The 24,474-nt window shown below is 42.4% G+C and overlaps 1 protein-coding gene across 1 annotated transcript in view; it reads left to right on the forward strand.

Annotated features, from left to right (window-relative positions):
• Positions 1-313: 313 nt before the first annotated feature.
• The window catches only part of LOC311101123 (rho GTPase-activating protein 22-like), a gene marked incomplete at both ends in the record, with an annotated part of 33,778 nt that continues 9,617 nt past the window's right edge, over positions 314-24,474 (forward strand). Inside the window, 4 exons of the mRNA XM_084142184.1 lie at positions 314-347; positions 9,864-10,063; positions 11,507-11,594; positions 21,887-22,018. Coding sequence (XP_083998310.1) covers positions 314-347; positions 9,864-10,063; positions 11,507-11,594; positions 21,887-22,018 — 454 coding nt within the window. The remainder of the gene's footprint in view (positions 348-9,863; positions 10,064-11,506; positions 11,595-21,886; positions 22,019-24,474) is intronic.

The following is a 24,474-nucleotide window of genomic DNA, read 5'->3' on the forward strand; positions in this document are numbered from 1 at the left end:
TCCCCCCTCCCTCCCCCCTACCCACCAGCGTGGTCGCCCCGGCGATGAATAATGTAGAAGGGAGGGGTGGAGGCCACTGAGCGTGTGCGAGGAGGAGGGATCCCTCCCCCCTCAGCCCCAGCCCCCTAGCCTGCTGCTGCTGCTGGTGCTGCCTACTACAGAAGGTCAGTGGGAGAGAGAAGAGATTAAAGGATAGACAGGAGAGGAGAGGATGGTGTGTTGAGAAAGAGTGATAGAGAGAGAAAAACGAAAGGGGTGGGGTGCCGGACGGACGGATGAACATGCTGAGAGGGCAAAGTGTGGTCCTCCAGCGATGCTGAGTCCCAAGATCAGACAGACCAGGAGAGGTGAGCGAGCCGAGAGCGATGTATTTTTCTCTACCACTACTATCTAACCTACTACTACATACTGTATCTGAATGGAGCACATGGGCGGTACACAACGATCGTTCTACTATGATGCTGTGAATGACATCATCATCTCCTGTTTCATCTTGACGATGCTGACCAGATGCTTGTCCGTCAGTTGCTGCTTTTGATGTATGCGGCATTGACACTAGAATGTGAATGACAAAATGATGCAGGTGTGATAAGATTTCATGAGAGTTCATGTGAAATGATGAACAGTACTAGATATAGGGATAGATCACATCGTTATCTGTATTCTCTTATTCTCTCTAAAATAAGATCAAATTGAGAGTGTATAAGAAACTAAATGGATGAATAAATTCATTAAAAGATGTCAAAAATGAAATAGATTCAATTAGGTTTGTGGTTCTAAGATACACACATTCTCTGCATAGATTTTGTAATTGGTATGTAAATTGCTTATTTTTATTCATTCAACAAAACACTTGAAGAAATACAATTTTCGAGTCCTGGTCCTTTTAAATATATTTTGTGGTCCATGGAAATCTCATTAAATAGCCCACATCTCAGCTGTTTCACTCTCCTCATCATCATGCCTTTGAAGTACATTACCATGGTTTTGGGATGAGAAATCCCACTACTGTAGTATACTACACAGCATTGACAGTAGTAGTACTGACAGATGAGCTACAGGCACAGTAGTACACACACATACACACACATACTATGCAACAGAATATACAGCATAGATACAGTGCACACTAGGGCTGGGAATTGCCAGGGACCTCACAATACAATATCATCACGATACTTAGGTGCCGATATGATATGTATTGCGATTCTCACGATTGCAATTCGATACTGCAATTTTATTGCAATTTGATGTTCCAAACATATTGCTTACTATATGTCTGCTGCATAGAGACAAGAGAGAGCATGAGAAAATGATGATCAGTCATGGAAATAAAAGTGTTGAAAACAGTTCCCTGTAGCTCAGTTGGTAGAGCATGGTGCTTGCAACGCCAAGGTTGTGGGTTTGTTTCCCACGGGGGGCCAGTATGAAAAATGTATGCACTCACTAACTGTAAGTCGCTCTGGATAAGAGAGTCTGCTAAATGACTAAAATGTAAATGTAAAAACATGTTGGCTCAATATTTAAAAAGAAGATGGAGAACAAGCTATAGAATGAAAAGTATTTATATAATATCGTCCAAAATAATATTGCGATATGTAACTGTAATCCATTTTTCCCCCCATCACTAGAACACAGAGTACACACACACCAGTAGAGAAGTGTGACACCTCACTGCAGCTGAACATCACGCACAGTAATCACACCCCCCTCCCCCTAATCCGAGTGACACCTACTACAGTTTCTTAGGCAACGCAAACTCTCCACTGATTCTCAATGGGTTAATACATTCATCAACAGCAGATAGAGTCAGTGGAAATGATCCAGTGATGCACCTGTAGCTCTGCTACCTCCTTCCCATGCATCATAAATCACACAGCAACCATATTCATTAAATGGAATTTCTCAAATGGATTCCAGCTTGGAGAAAAGAGCCAGGTAATTTATCCTGTGGCTGATAAGTCTGCTCATTGTGACAGGTTAATGGATAGCTATTCTCTGATTTGGAGAGGACTATACATCCATATCGTGTGATGATGAATACACAGCTCAAAAGTTCATTAACAATAGTGACTGGATATAGGCTACAGCAGGGGTAGGCAACCCTGATCCTGGAGTGCTGCAGATACTGCAGGATGTTGTTCCAACTAGGCACCTCACCTGACCAACTGAGCTAATTGATCAACACACCTGGTGGCACTCCAGGTCCAGGGTTGCCTACCCCTGGGCTATAATATGTGTGTGTGCAATGCAATCATGCAGTCGTTATTTCTCTATGGTCATGATTACTATCTCTGGATGAGTTTTCACCCACTTTGAAACACAATAAGGTAGGTATGACGTCTGGGCCACAGGAAAAGAGACACACTTAGTCATATGCCATTACTATGGATTAATCATACTATGGGTTAGAGACATGCTAAATAGACAAGTTATATAGAGCACATCTCCTTAGCTGGCGTGATATCATGCTTTTAGACATTAGTTCATTGATTGATGGTATTAGTAAAGCTGGTACACAATATACATTAATCATGATGAACATCCTTGGCAGACTATTCTCTAGGGTCAGGGAATACATGCCACATACAATAAGGAGGAGGACAACCAATCTACTAAATCTTTAATTGAAGATTACTATAAATCATATGGAGGGGAATAGTATGTTTGGGTTATAATCTCAGAGTTACTGTGAGTGTGAATCATCCATTTACTTAACCATAAACATACAAAGAAATACTCTGAATGTGCACTCCTTAGCTAAATGAATTGCTGGTATGTTGTGATAACACAACAATGTTGTTTCTAAGACCTACTTACAGACTGGGAGTGACCACATTGTAACTACGCCCATGACAACGCAGGGAATCAAATCAAATGTTATTTGTCACATGCGCAGAATACAACTGGTGTATACTTTACCGTGAAATGAATCACTGATAGAAGAAATCTCCAAACTGGGTCAGTGTACCATTTGGTCTACACTCACTGACTCAGATAATTGGGCAGTGTATTCCAATGCACCCACGGACTGCAACATCTGATGCAAACTACATTACACTCTTAGAAAAAAAGGTGCTATCTAGAACCTAAAAGGGTTATTTGGCTGTCCCAATAGGAGAACCCTTTGAAGAACCCTTTTTGGTTCTAGATAGCACCTTTTTTCTAAGAGTGTAATGTAGTTTGCATCAGATGTTGCAGTCCGTGGGTGCATTGGAATACACTGCCCAATTATCTGAGTCAGTGAGTGTAGGCCAAATGGTACAGAGGGTTCTACCTGGAAACAAAAAGGGTTGTCCTATGGGAACAGCCAAAGAACCCTTTTGGAACCCTTTTTTCTAAGAGTGTGCACTACTATGGCAACATTTACAAATCATTCCTTCATTCCTCTTGGACCTACTTGGTTTCTTCCAGTAGAGTCGATTTTTGAAAGGGCAGTGTGGAAACTGGAAAACAAGACTCACGAGGCTTCCCCCAAATGTCTGTTTAGAAAACACCACGGTTTGTTATGTCCTGAAACACCACTGATGAAATACATCTGGCTGGAATGACAGAATAATGAATACAGTAATGAAAGACTTTGTCATTATAGTTTCAATTAAGACGATATTTGAGACAATGTTTGAGATCTCACAATACACCAATTACAATGCTAAAACAAAAGAGCTCAAACAAGTCTCTAACGACCATGCTTATGGTCCCTCCAGGACGGGTGTGTGTTAGGGTTGAATGGCGGGAACCCGGTTAACAAGATTTACCGGGATTTACCGCCCAAAACCACTCCCGTTTCCTGGGATAAATAACTGCGAGAAACCGGTAAATTATAATAAACAATTTATATGAACAGCATGGTGTAAAATGGAACTGTAAAATTATACGCAATGTTTAAATCTGGCTTCTCTACGGCGTCTGCATGATGAATCATCAACACTCAGCGTGGGGACAGACTCATCTCAGTATGGAGTGCAGTTCACGATGCATATAGTCCTATCATCTCATTTTTTTTTTGACAGGTAGGCCTGCATTTGCTGCAGCATAGTCTATTCTACAGTAATATAGATAGAATGCGTATCTAATTTACCCATCTCCATCTGGCTTTCGGGGGTCACCTTATTTTTTAATTAAAGATACTTTTTATTTTTTTATTGGAGCTGCAGTTTTAAACAGGCTATCATTTTACATTTACATTTTAGTCATTTAGCAGACACTCTTATCCAGAGCGACTTACAGTTAGTGAGTGCATACAATTATTATTATAATTTATTTTTTCATACTGGCCCCCCGTGGGAATTACTCGAATATCGTTGTTTTAAAGCAATGCACGCATGAGCACTCTCTCGAAGTTCTCTCTCCATCAACTCCATTGAAATTTCATCCAAAATACATAAACCTGTTCTAGATTGATATATAGCCCAATATATTGATGTCCTAGCCTACTTCTTTCAGGTAATAAATTCAATGCAGTATTAGCTTTATATTTAGCTAATTAATGATGGGTTATGCATAATAAGCTTCTAACTTATAGCCTCTGTCTCTTGCGCAATATGCATGCACCTGTGCTCCGCTGGCTTCTTTCCTGAAAATAATCCTTAGCTCTTGGAGTCCCATGCAGGAAAAGATAGACTAGAATAGCTTGCTGGACATAATTGTTTTTGTGTTTCTAACACCAATAGACAATTTGAAGAGGGATGCAAGCTCTTGTTTGCTGAATGTTAAATACAGCAGCCAATAGAACTCGGGCAGTTTAAAAGAAGAGCGAATGTGCGATGGCGGTAGGCTATAGCAGTTATTTATTCAGACCCATAACCATTCAATCTTCGTGAAGAGAAGTGAAAGCCTTCTGCATCTAATTCTAGTCCTATATTATTCTGGGATGTCATTAGAAAGATGAAGATATGGACAACAAAACGTATTTCATTTAACCTCTACAGGATCGGTGTCCCATATACGGGACGGTTGAGCTAATGTGCGCTAATGTGATTAGCATGATTGTATGGGCAGAAAGCTTACATTCTTGTTAATCTAACTGCACTGTCCAATTTACAGTAGCTATTACAGTGAAAAATACCATGCTATTGTTTGAGGAGAGTGCACAACAATTCAGTAATCTTGCTCTGATTTGTCATCCTAAAGGTCCCAGAGATAAAATGTATCATAGTTTTGTTAGATAAAATCAATTGCTATATTCAAATGTAGGAACTGGGTTCTACAATTTGAACCCCTGCTATCTCTGTCTCCACACCCACCCCGCCCGGCCATCTAGATGTGTGAAAGTTAGTGTATAAGCTAATGATCCATCATGTATGACATTCCTGGGAGTGTGTAAACTTACATTTTGTATTACCATATCATTTTTGTATGTTCTCTAAAGTTATGTACTTGAAAATGTATCAATTGACCAATTCGGCACATTTGGGCAGACTTGATACAAAATAGTCCAGTATTGCAATGCTTCACTGGATCAATCTGAAACTTTGCGCACTCACTGCTGCCATCTAGTGGCCAAAATCTAAATTGCGCCTAAACTGCAATATTATATTGTGGTCTTTCTCTTGCATTTCAAAGATGATGGAACAAAAAATTAATAGAAAACACATGTTTTTTTGTTTGTATTATCTTTTACCAGATCTAATGTGCTATATTCTCCTACATTAATTTCACATTTCCACAAACTTCAAGGTGTTTCCTTTCAAATAGTATCAAGAATATGCATATCCTTGCTTCAAGTCCTGAGCTACAGGCAGTTAGATTTGGGTATGTCATTTTAGGCGAGAATTGAAAAAAGGGTCTGATCCTTAAGAGGTTAACTCTTGAACACGAGGAAGGAATGAACAATAAAGAGAAAAAGAGGAGGTAGGCTAGTAACATTAGGGGAAATACAGTATTATGAAAGGTATATATGCGCCAGCCTACTAATTATACATATAGGCCCTATTATATTTCAAAATCCTTACTTTTGTGACGAGTACTGAGGATACGAAGAGGCAGGACGCAGACGCAGGAATCAACAACGTAAAGGTTTACTTAACACTGAGCAAGAGAACAACAAAGAGCGAGTACACGATATGACACTAACAATCACACACAACACAACACTGAACAGTCCAGGGCTATATAGGGGTGGTGATGAGATGATGAGGTGCAGGTGCGCTGGAGGTGATTAGGGTGGGTTGGGTTTCCATTCTGGTGTTGCCAAGGTGGTGCGCTCAGACCGGTGGCTCAGTAGACCGGCGAATCAGAGCGCCTGAGGGGAGCAACGGGAGGAGACGTGACAACTTTTAACTCTGTAGGTTTTACAGTGGGGAAAACAAGTATTTAGTCAGCCACCAATTGTGCAAGTTCTCCCACTTAAAAAGATGAGAGAGGCCTGTAATTTTCATCATAGGTACACGTCAACCATGACAGACAAAAGTTTCTCAATACTTTGTTATATACCCTTTGTTGGCAATGACACAGGTCAAACGTTTTCTGTAAGTCTTCACAAGGTTTTCACACACTGTTGCTGGTATTTTGGCCCATTCCTCCATGCAGATCTCCTCTAGAGCAGTGATGTTTTGGGGCTGTCGCTGGGCAACACGGACTTTCAACTCCCTCCAAAGATTTTCTATGGGGTTGAGATCTGGAGACTGGCTAGGCCACTCCAGGACCTTGAAATGCTTCTTACGAAGCCACTCCTTCGTTGCCCGGGCGTTGTGTTTGGGATCATTGTCATGCTGAAAGACCCAGCCACGTTTAATCTTCAATGCCCTTGCTGATGGAAGGAGGTTTTCACTCAAAATCTCACGATACATGGCCCCATTCATTCTTTCCTTTACACGGATCAGTCGTCCTGGTCCCTTTGCAGAAAAACAGCCCCAAAGCATGATGTTTCCACCCCCATGCTTCACAGTAGGTATGGTGTTCTTTGGATGCAACTCAGCATTCTTTGTCCTCCAAACACGACGAGTTGAGTTTTTACCAAAAATATCTATTTTGGTTTCATCTGACCATATGACATTCTCCCAATCCTCTTCTGGATCATCCAAATGCACTCTAGCAAACTTCAGACGGGCCTGGACATGTATTGGTTTAAGCAGGGGGACACGTCTGGCACTGCAGGATTTGAGTCCCTGACGGCATAGTGTGTTACTGATGGTAGGCTTTGTTACTTTGGTCCCAGCTCTCTGCAGGTCATTCACTAGGTCCCCCCGTGTGGTTCTGGGATTTTTGCTCACCGTTCTTGTGATCATTTTGACCCCACGGGGTGAGATCTTGCGTGGAGCCCCAGATCGAGGGAGATTATCAGTGGTCTTGTATGTCTTCCATTTCCTAATAATTGCTCCCACAGTTGATTTCTTCAAACCAAGCTGCTTACCTATTGCAGATTCAGTCTTCCCAGCCTGGTGCAGGTCTACAATTTTGTTTCTGGTGTCCTTTGACAGCTCTTTGGTCTTGGCCATAGTGGAGTTTGGAGTGTGACTGTTTGAGGTTGTGGACAGGTGTCTTTTATACTGATAACAAGTTCAAACAGGTGCCATTAATACAGGTAACGAGTGGAGGACAGAGGAGCCTCTTAAAGAAGAAGTTACAGGTCTGTGAGAGCCAGAAATCTTGCTTGTTTGTAGGTGACCAAATACTTATTTTCCACCATAATTTGCAAATAAATTCATTAAAAATCCTACAATGTGACTTTCTGGAAAAAAAAATCTAATTTTGTCTGTCATAATTGACGTGTACCTATGATGAAAATTACAGGCCTCTCTCATCTTTTTAAGTAGGAGAACTTGCACAATTGGTGGCTGACTAAATACTTTTTTTTCCCCACTGTATGTGCTGCACCAGAATCGCTTGTTCTCTCCCTGCTTTATCATGGTTTGAACGATGTGCGTAATTCCAGTCAATATAATACAGTATAATACAATGCAGTACAGTAATACAGTTCACACTCAAAAAGATTAGCCTACTGGAGCTAGTTTCATTTATTTACCCAAGAGAGCATATAGCTAGCTACATCAATGGGCTTTTATGTTTTTCTGTCGTGCGTAATGTGCAGTAGCCTATAGGCCTATCTTATATTGGATAACGGCACAATCATTTGGGCTTTTTTGGGCTTGGGCTCATTGAATGTCTTTAATGTAGAGCTCATAAAATGTATTTAATGTATGGCTCATCAGGCTCAAGTAGCATCAGGCTTGAATTTTCGATCAAAGCTCGAATCAAATCCAGACAGGCCTATTTACGTGCTTTATAATGCTTTTGAATGACAGTTCCGGTTTTGGCGGGAAGAACTGGGTTACCCGGGAGAAAAGTGATTTATTCTTGGGATGGAACATTTGTAAACATTCTCGGGGATGGAACATAAAAAATATTCAACCCTAGTGTGTGTACAGTATGTACTTACTCTAAAAAGGCTTCCAGAGTAGAACACAGGGCTGTGATTCAGTGGGGCCAGCAGTGCACCCAGACACAGGGACGGAGGTAGAGAGAGATGGAGGGACGGTTGTAGATGGAGAGAGAGAGAGAAATGGTAAATGTGATATATGGCCCCTGCTCCTCTGATGAGTGTAACCCATTAGGAATGGAGCCAAGCAGGCAGCCATGGCAGTAGGAGTGGAGGGGGACCATGATGACTAGGCTACAGTAGCCATGCTATGTTGTGTCTGGGGCTGGGGGCAAAGGAGCCACAGCCCAACCCATAACCACAGTGTATAATATACAATGACTGTAAATGAATGGACAGTTTGAATTCATTCCAAACATGGTGGGTGACGCCAGGGAGATGTTGGGAAGTGTCTACTATAGCATTCCCCATCCTTAGGGTCGGGGATTTTCCCTGACCATGTGAGAAACTCCTGGCCGTCCATACCCATCCCATATCGCAAGAAGGAGAATAAAGGGAGAATAAGAGAGAAAAGGGCAGAATAAACATTGATTTTCATCCCCCTTTCCCCCTCTAAGCTGAGCAATGATCCTGAGTGTGTCACACAGGAGGTCCAGCAGAGAGGATGTCTGCAGGATTGATTCCTATAAATTATTCATGATCATCAAATTGCTTGTTTTGTTTGCCTTTGCTGCTGTTTGGCTCTGTGAGAGGTGTTGCTGAGTGGCTATTCTCTCAGGATGGTCAGGTCTCTAGAAGCTGAAATCAGGGTTTTGTTAATTGTGTCAAATGTCATGATTAATGCATGCACTAGTAATGACCAGATTTTACTTTCTGCACATGCTGTACTGTATTGAGTCATCTTGTGTGTTTCCTGTACTTGATACTGTAGCTAATTTCATGAATAGTGTTGCATAGAGGACAGACTGAAACTGATACAGGGACAGTGTGTGGGTCCAGAACCTCCAGACAGAGGAAGCCTATAAACTGCATCTGAAACAGTCGTTGACTGAGCTCACGTTACACTAAAACCAAGAGTCAATCCCAGGAGGTCTTATTATCACAGTTCAAACGGGTTTCTGGTTCTAGTGGTCTGCCAGAACAGACAATAACTCTCTTCCAGGGGCTTTAAATGAATCGCTTATATCACCTGAGGTCTATCCTCTCTTCCCTGTGCCGGGTGGGTCTCCAGCCACCTCTACCCAGGGGAGGGAGGGGGGCCTCAGCCTCAGCTCCAGGGCAGGACGTGGTGTGTGTGTTGTCTGCCTCACCATGGCAACCCTGGAGCTGACACACACTATGTGTATGTGCCTGTCTCCCTCTCTGTCTGTCTCCCTCCCTGCCTGTCTCCATGCCTGTCTCCATGCCTGCCTGTCTCCCTCTCTGCCTGTCTCCCTCCCTGCCTGTCTCCCTGCCTGCCTGTCTCCCTCCCTACCTGTCTCCCTCCCTGCTTACATGTGTATTTGTATTAATGTGTGTATGTGTGTGTGTCTCGACTCTCCAGCCCGGTCCAAGAGCATGGTGATGGGGGATGTGTCCCGGGGCCCGTGCCGCCCGTCCTCCCCCAGTCTCCACGAGGGGGCTCTGAAGGCTGGCTGGCTGAAGAAACAGAGGAGCATCATGAAGAACTGGCAGCTGAGATGGTTTGTCCTGCGCTCTGACCAGCTCTACTTCTACAAAGACGAGGAGGAGACCAAGCCACAGGTATTGAACCTTTATTTGGTTTAATGTGGGACTTTCGCTATAGTAGCTACTGTCGCTGGTTCAGATCCTCTCCAATAATACTTTGCTGTGGTTTTTCATCCATTGCTTAGACAGACAGGTCAAATGGCCAATAGAACATTTTAAAAATTCTATATCACCACCTAGCATGGATAGATAGTATTGCCATCGTGCCCTGCCTAGAAGGAAAATCAATGTTGGTCATGACATGTTGACATGGTCATGAAAGAGCTACGAGGTAATCAGGCAGACGGTTGTTTCGGGACCACTACACAGCATCAAGCCAGGAAAGGGTAATGAAGTGATCCAACAAAAGACAGCAGGCGGTAGGCGGTGGCCCCATGCTTCCAGTGTTCAGTGATCATCTTCTTACATTCCCGGCCTGATATCCAAGCACCATTGATTTCCACTGGCGTTCCCACTTGACTGCTGCCCTTTTAAATGCAGACCTGTCTCCCCAACACACAAACACACACACACACACCATCGATGCCTTTCAGGTTGGAGAAGCTCTGCATTAAGGCCTGGATGAATGACTGAAGGGTTTGACTAGCACCTTTCAATCACAGGCTGTCAATAGTCATCCAGCCAGTATTGATTTCTCCACACACACACATACACACACACACACCCCTCCCTGCGCGGTAACCAGGATGCGTGCAAAAGTGTCAATCTGGTCGCTTTTTTCCCATCTAACCAATAGGAATTGGAGCAGGGGGCTGTGTAAGCAATTCACACAGCAAGGTCTCACACTGAGATGAAAGGAAATTATAATTGAAAGAAGGGAATTTGCACAGAGGCAATCTATAGCCATTTCCTATCATGTAGAGCTGGCCGTTAAGGAATGGATTGGTGTTTAGAGCCATAAAGGATACTACAAGACATGTTTTGAAGGGAGAATAATCTCAGATCTTGAGTTACGTCTTGGTTTTCCTCAGTCATTTGTCCCCATATTCAAGGCACATTGTACCCTTGGGAGCTCTGCTGGGCTGCTAGCCCTACCCCAACATTATACCAATTTGTTGCCATGGCAACTACTGTGGACAGCTTGGCCTCTGGTTTGGCAGATCCCAGCCTGTTTGATGAGGGATGATGAGGGATGCTGCCAGACTGGTAGAATGAGACCGGCTTACCTTCTGAGTAGTCTCTAAATTAACAGGCCTTGATTACGTTGTTTAATTATTATTGATCTGCATTCAATAATCTGTACATCTTCATCCTGAAAGAGATAGATAGAGCTAGAGAGATCTTCTGTCTATGTTCTACCCTAATATTCTCATCAGGATTTTATCAATATTTGTGATTTAACCGATTAGAGTTTAATCTCACTGAGGTATCGTTAATATTTGGTTTTGAATGGATGGATTCCCTAATGCTGCTGATTCCTGTGGTTGAGTGAAATCCTTCTCTGTTTGTTTGTTCCAGGGCTGCATACCTCTGCAGGGCTGTCAGGTGAACGAGCTCACCGCCAACCCAGACGAACCAGGGAGACATCTTTTTGAAATCGTTCCAGGTGAGGTGATCCATCAACACCAAGCACTCTCCTTTTTTCACAGAAAATACACGTGTTGTCAAAGTCAGGCATCACTACACAGGGCTGACTCAAGTTTTTATGAGGAGGATATTAGCATATTGCAGTTTCCTCAATACCACACTAAGCCAGCAGGGGGTAATGCTGATGTTTCACAATGGAGACTGGAGATGCAGGACAAAGACACCATACTGACTGGTGGATAAGCTTGCACTCAATACACTGTGCAATTGCACTGAGTGTACAAAACATTAGGAACAACTTCCTAATATTATGTTGCACCCCCTTTTTCCCTCAGAACAGCCTCAATTTGTCGGGGCATGGACTCTACAAGGTGTTGGAAGTGTTCCACAGGGATGCTGGCCCATGTTGACTCCAATGCTTCCCACAGTTGTGCTGGCTGGATGTCCTTTGGGTGGTGGATCATTCTTGATACACATGGGAAACTGTTGAGTGTGAAAACCCAGCAGAGTTGCAGTTCTTGACACACTCAAACTGGTGCGCCTGGCACGTACTACCATACCCCGTTTAAAGGCACTTAAATCTATTGTCTTGCCCATTCACCCTCTGAATGGCACACATACACAATCCATGTATCAATTGTCTCAAGGCTTAAAAATAATTCTTTAATCTGTCTCTTCCCCTTCATCTACACTGATTGAAGTGAATTTAACATGTGACATCAATAGGGGATCATAGCGTTCACCTGGATTCACCGGGTCAGTCTATGTCATAGAAAGAGCAGTATATCACCCCCTAAGAATTCTATCCCTGTGGATGTTAATCTCTTTCATAACAGAATCTCCAAACCAAGACTTCAGAATCAGAACTAATCACTAAGAACAAATTAATACATCAGTATGGGTGCCACCTGCTTGCTAATTACATTTTAATACTGGGAAGAGAGAAAATAGAATATTCTGATCTTGCCCAGGCATATTGACCCCAATAGCTGGGTCTCATGACTATCATGAGTCTGTTAAGGTTGACATCCATGTACAGTTCCTTCGGAAAGTATTCAGAGCCCTTGACTTTTTCCACATTTTGTTACGTTAGAGACTTATTCTAAAATTGATTAAGTTGTTTTATTCCCACATCAAACTACACACAATACCCCATAATGACAAAACAAAAACAGGTTTTCAAAAACGGAAATATCCTATTTACATAAGTATTCAGACCCTTTACTCAGTACTTTGTTGAAGCACCTTTGCAGCGATTACAGCATCGAGTCTTCTTGGGTATGACGCTACAAGCTTATCTTTAGGTGCCTTATGGCAAACTCCAAGCGGGCTGTCATATGCCTTTTACTGATGAATGGCTTCCGTCTGGCCACTCTACCATAAAGGCCTGATTGGTGGAGTGCTGCAGAGATGGTTGTCCTTCTGGAAGGTTCTCCCATCTCCATAGAGGAACTCTGGAGCTTTGTCAGAGTGACCATCGGGTTCTTGGTCACCTACCTGACCAAGGCCCTTCTCCCCTGATTGCTCTGTTTGGCCGGGCAGCCAGCTCTAGGAAGAGCATAGGTGGTTCCAAACGTCTTCCATTCAAGAATGATGGAGGCCACTGTGTTCTTAGGGATCTTCAATGCTGCAGAATTTGTTTGGAACCCTTCCTCAGATCTGTGCCTCAACACAATTCTGTCTCAGAGCTCTATGGACAATTTCTTCAAACTCATGGCTTGATTTTTGCTCTGACATGCACTGTAAACTGTGGGACCTTATATAGACAGGTGTGTCCTTTTCCAAATCATGTCCAATCAATTGAATTGACCACAGGTGGACTCCAATCAAGTTGTAGAAACAGCTCAAGGATGATCAATGGAAACAGGATTCATCTGAGCTCAATTTCGAGTCTCATAGCAAAGGGTCTGAATACTTATGTAAATAAGGTATTTCTGTTTGTTTTTTTAAATACATTTGCAAAACTTTCAAAAAACCTGTTTTCGCATTGTCATTATTATTGTGTGTAGATTGCTGAAAAAAATACAATATTTAATCCATTTTAGAATAAGGCTGTAACCAGTGGTGGAAAAAGTACTCAAATCTCATACTTGAGTAAAAGTAAAGATACCTTAATAGAAAATGACTCAAGTAAAAGTGAAAGTCACCCAGTAAAATACTACTTGAGTAAAAGTCTAAAATTATTTGGTTTTAAATATACTTAAGCATCAAAAGTAAAAGTAAAAGTACAAATAATTTAAAATTCCTTATATTAAGCAAACCAGACGGCACAATTTTCTTTCTTTATTTATTCATGGTTAGCCAGGGTCACACTTCAACACTCAGACATCATTTTAAAACAAAGCATTTGTCCACCAGATCAGAGGCAGTAGGGATTACCAGGGCAGTAGGGATTACCAGGGATGTTCTATTGATAAGTGTGCGAATTGGATCATTTTCTGTCCTGCTAAGCATTTAAAATGTAACGAGTACTTTCGGGTGTCAGGGAAAATGTAAGGAGTAAAAAGTACATAATTTTCTTTAGGAATGTAGTGAAGCAAAAGTAAAAGTTGTCAAAAATATAAACACTAAAGTAAAGTACAGACACCCCCAAAAAAACGACTTAAGTAGTACTTTCAAGTATTTTTACTTAAGTACTTTACACCACTGGCTGTAACGTAACAAAATGTGGAAAAAGTCAAGGGGTCTGAATACTTTCCGAAGGCAAAGTAACCGGTGTGAAAAGGCTAGCGGTGCCCGCTAGTAGCATTTCAATTGGTGACGTCACTCGCTCTGAGACCTTCAATTAGTTGTTTTCCTTGCTCTGCAAGGACCGCAGATTTTGCGGAGTGATAGGTAATGATGTTTCAGTGTGACTGTTGTCAATGTGTTCAGAGGTTCCCTGGTTCGAGCCCAGGTTGGGGCAAGGAGAGGGACGGAAGCAATACTGTTACATATGCACGGACAGTACGCAGCTTTGCCTGGGGGCAAGTTTGCTGGAAATACCCTACTCATTCAGCTCTTCACGCTATTGGTTGCGCTCAATTCAGCCGAATTGTCATTTTCAATTAAAGTGAGCTTGGCATTGAGATCGTATTAAATTCTAATTTCTAATTCTATAGTACTAGGTAGCTATATCACTCAGTTAAAGGGTATTTGCACTGTGATTTTTCCCCACTGTTTATTGCTGCTGACGGGCCAGTGGGTCTCTGTGTGTTTTATTTATGGTGAGTAAATATTGCAGGAGAGTGTGACCCCAATCAGCCTTTACTGGCTAAGTGTGGATGAGCCTGGCAGGCAGCACACAGGCAGGGAAGGCCATTTCTGAAGACCATTTAAACAGTGGGACAGCAAGAACATAATGGAAAGGGGATTGCGTTTCAATCGGGTCTGTGCACTTTACATATCTCTCACTCTCAAACCCAACTCAGCCCCTCCATGCCCATTACAAGATATTCAATTCTCAGGCCCTTGAGAGAAAGTAGGTGTTTTTTCTCCCTCTTGCTTTCACTCTTAATCAGCTTAAATGAAAGCTTTTCGCTTCTCGGCTTTGAAATAAACAACCACTGAGGGCTCAGGTTGACTATGGCATTACGATAAAGATCCACTCTAGTAATGGGGTTGGGAAACAAGAGATCATGTTAAACAAATATTACTGTAAGGCTTCAACAGAGGTGCGGGGAAGCTTTTTGTACACTTCTTACAGTAGGTCAAGAGGGACCACTACATTCACCCATATCACCCAAAATGTCTCCATATGAATTCAGATCCACTCTGAACTGATGGTCTTATGTCCTCATTCATACTGTCCATTTCAAAATCGTTTTCGGCAAAGAGCAGTGCCTGCAATTCATTGGCCAATTTGGCTTTTGACTGTGCCATCTAGGGGGTTAGAGAGCCCATGACCTCTGAGGCTACTGTCTGTATGATTCTCCTAGCACTTGTGATAAATCCCTCTAAGCATCTTTTGTCTTCTGTTACCACATCACGTCATCCTTTCAGAGTAGGGCTGCAGAATTATTTGAATTCACATCAAAATCGCAACATTGACATGTGCAATATCCATTTAGCAAGAGAATCATATCGCATGCAATATTTTGAAACAGCCACGTGTAACATCCTCTTAGTTTTTTATTAAATCTATTTCTATGATTCCATCAGTTTGCCCAAGTGTTTTGATCTATATCGCAAGTGAAATCGCAATCGCAATATTTGGTTAAAAAAACACCCATGTCGTGTAGCCCTATTTCAGAGCAAGGCTAGGCACTAGGGTGTTCCTGGGTTTCATTTCACTGACTCTCTCTATGCATGACCTCTGGCAATAAACGCTCTTGCAGGTTGTGTTTCATGTGGACACTTTAAGGTCCTTGCCCTGTCCAAACGAAAAAGAAGCAAAGGCCCCTCCAAATTGACACTAGCTCATCAAGGGTACAAATATGCCTAGCTTGATTTTTTTCCCTCCAAAATTTGGCAAGAGATGATACATTGATACATGATACATCTCTACTCATTTCCTTAGGAACATCTACGATGAGAGACATCCTGTATGACCAAATTAACCTATCTGATAGCATTTGTTATGTCCTCATATCCAAGGGTACAATTAAACTGGTTTGGGAGGCCTCATACCTTCTAATATCCTTGGGACCAAGAAAGCAATGAACCAAAACACAGCCAAATCCAACAACCCTTTTCAATATCCGTTAAACTGAAATAGGCTATATGGCTATGACTGAAAGTCAATCAGAGTAAGGAAAGAGTTATAATAATCTGTGTTTTTTAAATGCTCTCTGTGCTTAAGGGGCTCCTCAAGGCTAAGCTTCCTTTTGTGTTGGTCTCTAGCCATAAAACCAGCTGGGAAACAACAGCCAGTGAAGGATGGTGCACACACACACACACAAGCCTGGGTAAACGTGACAATTTCAGCTAATTAATTATTGCAGGCTACTTGTTTAGCCAGTGCAAACACACTCTTGGAGCCTGTCCCCTACCCCCAGCACCTGTCCAAGTCTTGCAGACAAGCTCAGCCTTATCAAAAATACCTGTTTGCTAGAGAGGGAATACAGTTCCAGACAAAGGACAGTGGTCCCGTCTTTCTAGGCTTGCATGACTTCTGCTTAGCTAGTTGTCAGTTCATTGCTTATAGAGCACCACGCTGGCTCAGAACATTGAATGTTGAAAATTGAAAATTGTTTTATACTGTATACAAAGATATTGTTAGTACCCTACTAACAAGATCTTTGTATACAGTATAAAACAATTTTCTTAGTGCCCTCTGACATTTGCATATTATCCTGTGGCACTAGCAGTAGAAAGGTTTATGATCTTGTTTACCTGAGTAATGTGACCCAGGTTGAAAAGTAGACAATGTTCATGCATACCTCCCTTTCATCTGAGCTTCATTGTGAGCTCTCATTACTTGATATGCATAAACTGTCAGTAACTACAACAATGGCTCACTTCATGACCCCAGACAGTGTTGCGAAAGAAAGCAATGGAAAGTAGCAAAGCACTGTTTTGTTGGTTTAAGTGCCATGTCTATGGACAGCATGCTGGAATTTGTGATGGAGGATTTCCATGGATCTATAGATGGGTCTTGTGGTGACGTGACTGTGACTGTGAGGTTAGCAACAAACCTACGCACATCACTCTTTCTGGTCACTTAAAGCGAAGGGAAAACACCAAGGCCTGCTGTAAATATGCGTTAGTAGGACAAACTAGCCAACAGCAGAGTGTGATCCAACAACATGATTACAATGATACTGGTCATTGCAGTTTAGACTCATACACTATTAGAAAGAAAGGTGCTATCTAGAACCTAAAAAGATTATTTGGCTGTCTCCATAGGAGAAACCTTTGAAGAATCATTTTTGGTTCCAGGTAGAACCCCTTTGGTTCCAGGTAGAACCCTTTTGGTTCCAGGTAGAACCGCAATGGGTTCCACGACAGCCGAAGAACCCTTTTGGAACCCTTTTTTCTACGAGTGTACTATAGATCACCATCACAAATCTGGCCAATCAGAGGCTTCCCGATTTATTAGCAACGTCTCTTTGTTTTCCAGAGAGTGTGTGTGTGGACTGGGGAGGTTTGTTTGGTAAGGAAGGGAAGAGCAGCCCATCTCCTAATCACTCCACACACAGCACACTGCCAGGGAGGGAGAGCAAGGCAAGGGCACACAAGGAGAGCTTAGCCTACACTCCTCCTCTGGGATCTGCCTCTCCCTAGGGGAGCCAGGGGATAGAGAGAACTGCCGCTGCCCATGTTAGTGAATGAGAGAATGTATAAATGAAGAGGAAGAAGTGGGAATTGTTTTTCGGGGTTTGTTTTTTTCCTGGCATCGAGCATGCCTCACTGGCACCGCCTGCCCAGTAGTACCTGCGTGTGGATAAGGATACACAACCTCCAGGAGGGCAGCACGTACCCCGTTCATGCCCCAGCTGTAGCACTGCCAGCTCCCCTCAGTGAAGCATGGGAATGGGGCTGGCCTGCTGTAAGCCCACCAGGCTCAAACAGGAACACCTGCAAGGTAAAGCTAGCTACATATTTTGAGTTATATTGTCAATATAAATTCATGTCATTTGAGTACATGTAATGTACTGTAATTACAATGTACATTGAACAGCTATGGGCTGTTGATGTTCATCTGTCTGTTGTGGATTTCACTTGTTTTGTCCATAGTGCAATATGCCATACCACAACGAAAGGTGTCCTCAGTAGGGGCGCTAGATGGGCTCAAAAAAAGTATTTTATTTTGTTGGTGGTGGTGTTCTGATGTTGTATGACGTACTACATTCAGGTTTTGTGAAGAGTCCTTCCTTTCATTTGAAGGGCAAGCTTTTCTGAATATCCAACAAAGGTTGGTAGAAAACATTATAAAGCATGTTCTAGAACCAATCATAGCTGCTCCAGAGGACATGTTTTATTACAAAACGTACATACTATAATAAATAAATAATTAAACATACTATATGCCAGAAATATCATGATGTTCCCTCTCCATGGTGACTCTACACACAGTTATTTAGGAAACATTATACACAACACATGTGCTGCACCTCATAAACACTGCTGCACAAAGGTCAACGGGAGTTAATCCATTCCCAATCCTCAGAACCATTAACACTGACAGTGACCACACACACACACACACAACACCGCTGCTTATCATTAACTGCAGGTGTCTGCACCTCCCAGTCAGTTAACTAAGTTCACACAGTCAGTGGTGGAACAAGTACTCAATTGTCATACTTGAGTAAAAGTAAAGATACCTTAATAGAAAAGGACTCAAGTAAAAGAGAAAGTCACCCAGTAAAATACTATTTGAGCAAAACTCTGGTTTTAAATGTACTTAAGTACAGTGATGTAAAAAGTACTCAATTGTCATACTACAGGGGCTCACTCAAACACTCAGACATAATTGACAAATTCAGTATTTGTGTTTAGGAGTCCGCCATATCAGACGCAGTAGGGATGACAACCAGTGGAGGCTGCTGAGGGGAGGAAGGCTCATAATAGTGGCTGGAATAGAGTCAATTGAATGCTATCAACCACATGGAAACCATCCTCCCCGCAGCAGCCTCCACTGACGACAATGTGTTATATTGATAGGTGTGTGAATTGGACCATATTGCTGTCCTGCCTGAGCATTCTAAATGTAACAAGTACTTTTGGGTGTCAGGGAAAATGTAATGGAGTAAAAAGTACATATTTTCTTTAGGAATGTAGTGGAGTAAAACTTGTCAAAAATATAAATATTAAAGTAAAGTACAAATACCCCCCAAAATACTTAAGTAGTACTTCAAAGTTTTTTACTTAAGTACTTTATACCACTGCACACAGATAAGAAGAAACATATTTTTCGCATCCCTCATCTCCCCTCCCTTCCACTAAGGATCCATCCATCCACAAGCACAGTGGTCAGTCTGACATTTACCGACCAGAGGGAATCATTATCATCAAAAATGATCTTCACTGCAGTTTTCTGTGGAACATGAAGTGTCCTAATCAAAATACCAGCCCTTTAATGTGCTCAGTGGGAGTGAGACTTACATTAAATCCCAGAGCTCTGGTTTATCTTAATTGTCTCCAAATCAGATTGACTCGGTACGGGTACCCCCTGTATATAGCCTCGTTATTGTTATTTTATTGTTATTTATTTTAAATTTTTTACTTTAGTGTATTTAGTAAATATTTTCTTAACTCTATTTTCTTAAAACTGCATTGTTGGTTAAGGGCTTTTAAGTAAGCATTTCACGGTATGGTCTACACCTGTTGTATTCGGCGCATGTGACAAATAAAATGTGCACTTTCTTTCCAAAGACAGACTTTTCGTATTTTCTTATCTTTTTGACAGTCTGCATTTCTTGAATGATTTTGTGAAGCTGTCTTATCTGGCTGGCGGTGGGCGGGAAGAGGAAGCACTGACTGTGTTCAGGCTCCTTTATGTCTGCGACGGCAGGACATCTTTATCACTCGCTTGATTTCTCTCTTTTCCGGTGGCTGTATAGATCACTTATGTGGGTGACCTGAAGGGAAGGGATCCATCTGGTTTACACTGCTATTAATGACAGGAACTAGGACTGAAGAGCTTTATCTTTCCTATCTGACCACATAAAGGAACAGCTTTTTGAAGAAGTGCTTTTGAAGCTGTAATAATATTAACACTTTCATCTTTAAAATTAATGGGAAGTGCTATGTTTGGAACTGGCTTGCTTAAGTATTCACCCCCCTTGGCATTTTTCCTATTTTGTTGCCTTACAACCTGGCATTAAAATGGATTTTTTTGGGGGGTTGTATCATTTGATTTACACAACATGCCTACCACTTTGAAGATGCAGAATATTTTTGGGGGTGAAACAAACAAGAAATAAGACCAAATTAACAGAAAACTTGAGCGTGCATAACCAACAGCCTGGACACTAGACTACAAACCTGTATCTAAGGGTCACATGAGTACACAGAGCCCAAAGCAGTCAATGTGACTGGGCTGCTAAGCGATAATCACAGTGGTGTGAGTTTGCTGAGCTCGGTGACAAAGGCACTTAGCTTTATGGCACCACTGTTTATATATGGTTTACCTTCCCAAAGCTAAATGGCATTGCGTAACATAGCAAGAGATATCATTACACGGATTACTGGACCACAGTAAAATCACATCTAAAGAATGATATCTGATTAATCACTTAAATGTGACTATTAGCGATCCTGTTTCTCTACATGTGTACTACTATATCTGATAAATGGTAGACATTAATTTTGTTGCCAAATCCTATAGGGTCAATCAATTGAGACATGTAGTCTACATTCGGTTGTTCAGTCAGTCTGTTATGTATCCACAGAGTTTCTAAACCCAGAGGTGCAACATCGCTAGACTTCTGGGAATGCTTGCAAAGCAGACCAAACAGACCAGGCAGGGGTTTGGGGTTTGAGAAGTCAATGAGAGAAGTGACAAATTCTTCCTTAGTTGTTAATTTTCTTGAAATCTAAAGGCACAACCAAGATTAGAGGCAATGTCTTAAGTAGTTGAACATGTTATTACTCCAACCTCGTGAAAGTGTCAAACTGAACCATTTTCATTTTTTTTGTTAAAGAAAAACGTTATATCGAAGGAATGCCTTTGATTTGACGGCCTGCATATGCGCAGTTTGGCGCTAGACGACCATTACACTCAATTACGTGTTTCTACACATGTGCTTATCTAGCCAACGTCGCCATGACATTGCCTACAAGTGTGATTGGGGATTTATTTTGGAGAAGCAGTTTTAGCCTATCTTCATAGTGTACTGTCTTTGATGTAGCTGTAACTGTATTCTAAACAAAACAACTACACCATCTAGTGGTAATGGTACCAGCCAGTTACAACTTTATTTACCCTGATATGAAGGTAGTTGATGGCTAACTTGTTTGCTGAAAATCCAATCAGATTTTGAATTTAGACAGTTTGATCTTTGAGGAGTCGGGCCTACCTGATTGGAGGTTCTTGTCCATGCACAATATCTCATATTGTAGCCTAATACAGGGATGGGGCTCTTGAAGGACATCATCTCCCGCTGGAGAGCTGTGGTATGGAAAAAAACATGAAAGGATATTGAAGTGGCTGGACTCATCAACCTTTCATTAACCTCACTCCAGTTTTCCCCCAGATAAGAGTCTGCCAACAAGATTAACTTTTCAAAGATTCATTCGACTCATCTCTCTCTCTCTCTCTCTCTCTCTCTCTCTCTCTCTCTCTCTCTCTCTCTCTCTCTCTCTCTCTCTCTCTCTCTCTCTCTCTCTCTCTCTCTCTCTCTCTCTCTCTCTCTCTCTCTCTCTCTCTCTCTCTCTCTTTCTCAGGTGGTCCAGGAGGAGAAAAGGACCGTGCTGCTATCAGTCATGAGGCCTTTCTACTCATGGCCAACTCCCAGAGTGACATGGATGACTGGGTCAAGGCCATACGACGGGTCATCTGGGCACCGTTTGGAGGAGGTAAACTAGGCTGGCATTCAAAGTGATTTTGCTATGTTTCACTGTTGTTTTGCAGTGTTCAGTCTGGTTTAACCAGGCTAGAAGTAAACTGCTTTGCCCAGACTTATATTACTAGATACAATTATTTACAAAACTGAGCTAATGCTCAGTGAAAGCGTATTCTGGTCAAGGCTCACATTGTACATGTAACTCAAACATTTTGACTTATGCTGTATGGGGTCAGCGGTTTGACAGACAGAAAATCATTGCATGGAGTACAGTATGTTCAGAACAGACTAACAGGTACTTTCAGAGCTTTAAGTCTTTATTTCCTTACTAGTGTGTCATTACACTCTGTTCAGTTTCTAACATTGTACTGAAGGCTAGTCTACTGTATGCTGCTGTACTTGACGTGTATCCGGAAGTTTCAAGCTTTAATGTCACATGCACAAGTACAGTGAAATGCCTTTCTGGCAAGCTCTAAACCCAACAGTGCAGTAATCAATAACAATGTAATACTAAAAATAACATAAGGTAAAACAAAAACACACAATAAATAAAAATAAGAAAATAAGAAGAACACGAGAAAGTAAGTGAGCATATTATATACAGGGTCAGTTCCAGTATATGATGATCCTCTGTAGCTCAATTGGTAGAGCATGGCGCTTGTAACGCCAGGGTAGTGGGTTCAATCCCCGGGACCACCCATACGTAAAAATGTATGCACACATGACTGTAAGTCGCTTTGGATAAAAGCATCTGCTAAATGGCATATTATTATTATTATTATTATGATTGAGTCAGTGTGTGTAGAGTCAGTATAAATGTATATGCATATTATGTGTGTGTGAGCAAATTATGGAGTAAGTGTTTGTGTGTGTGTTGGAGTGTTAGTGTGCGTGAGTGTGTAGGGCCCTGTGAGTGTGCATAGAGACAGTGCAAAAATGTAAATAAAATAAAATACAAGGGTCAGCTCAGATTGTCCGTGTAGCCATTTAGTTACCTATTTAGCAGTGTTATGGCTTGGGGATAGAAGCTGTTCAGGAGCATGTTGGTGTCAGACTTGATCCACTGGTTCCGCTTGCCATGCAGAAGCAGAGAGAATAGTCTATGGCTTGGGTGACTGGAGACTTGGGTGACTGGAGACCTCTGATATAGAGGTCCTGGATGGCAAGGAGCTCGGCCCCAGTGATGTACTGTGCTGTCCACACCACCCTCTGTAGCGCCCTGCGATCGAGGATGGTGTTATTGCCATACCAAGCAGTGATGCAGCCAGTCAAGATACTCTCAATGGTACAGCTGTATAACTTTTTGAGGATTTGAAGGCCCATGCCAAACTTGTTCAACCTCCTGAGGGGAAGAGGCGCTGTTGCGCCTTCTTCACGACTGTGCGGGTGTGTACCATTTTAAGTCCTTAGTGATTTGGACACCGAGGAACTTGAAGCTTCGACCCGCTCCACTGCAGCCCCATCGATGTGGATGGAAGCATGCTCACCCCCCTCTTTCTCCTGTAGTCCACGATCAGCTCCTTGCTCTTACTGACATTGAGGGAGAGGTTGTTGTCCTGGCACCACACTGCCAGGTCACTGACCTCCTCCCTGTAGGCTGTCTCATCGTCACCGGTGATCAGGCCTACCACCGTCGTGTCGTCAGCCAGCTTGATGATGGTGTTGGAGTCGTGCGTGGCCACACAGTCATGGGTGAACAGGGAGTACAGGAGGGGACTAAGCACACACCCCTGTGGGGCCCCTGTGATGAGAGTCAGCATGACAGAGGTGATGTTCCCTTCAGGAAGTCCAGGATCCAGTTGCAGAAAGAGATGTTCAGTCCCAGGGTCCTAAGCTTGGTGACAAGCTTAGAGGGGACAATGGTATTGAACGCTGAGCTTTAATCAATGAACAGAATTCGCACATAGTAATTCCTCTTATCTAGGTGGGTGAGGGCAGTGTGGAGTGCAATTCAGATTGTGTCATCTATGGATCTGTTGGGGTGGTATGCAAGTTGGAGTGGGTCTAGGGTGTCTGAGGTGATGTGTGCCATAACCAGCCTCTCCAAGCACTTCATAAAATATAGGCTAGGGTGTGTGAAGGCAGCTGGATATCCAGATATTATATTAAAAAGAGGACGTTATAAATAGGAGGATCACAGCATGTCTAACTGACATCCAGGCTTTCATATCATAGTCGTAACTTTAAACCCATCAGACACTGGAACTGGAAGGGAGGTACTCTATTGTAGTCAGTCAGTGAAGACTGCTCAGGAGAGGACGGCTCATAATAATGGCTGGAACGGCTGAGCGAATGGAATGTCACCCAACCAAGTGTTTGATGTATTTAATACCATTCCACCGATTCCGCTCCAGCCTTTACCACAAACCCGTCCTCCCCAATTAAGGTGCCACCAACCTACTGTGTAGTCAGTAGGCTACTTGTGGCTTCATACATTACATTTTGGAAGGAGCATGCAATGATGAAGGG

This window comes from Coregonus lavaretus (genome assembly GCF_964263955.1).
Source record: "Coregonus lavaretus genome assembly, chromosome: 25".
NCBI lineage: Eukaryota > Metazoa > Chordata > Actinopteri > Salmoniformes > Salmonidae > Coregonus > Coregonus lavaretus.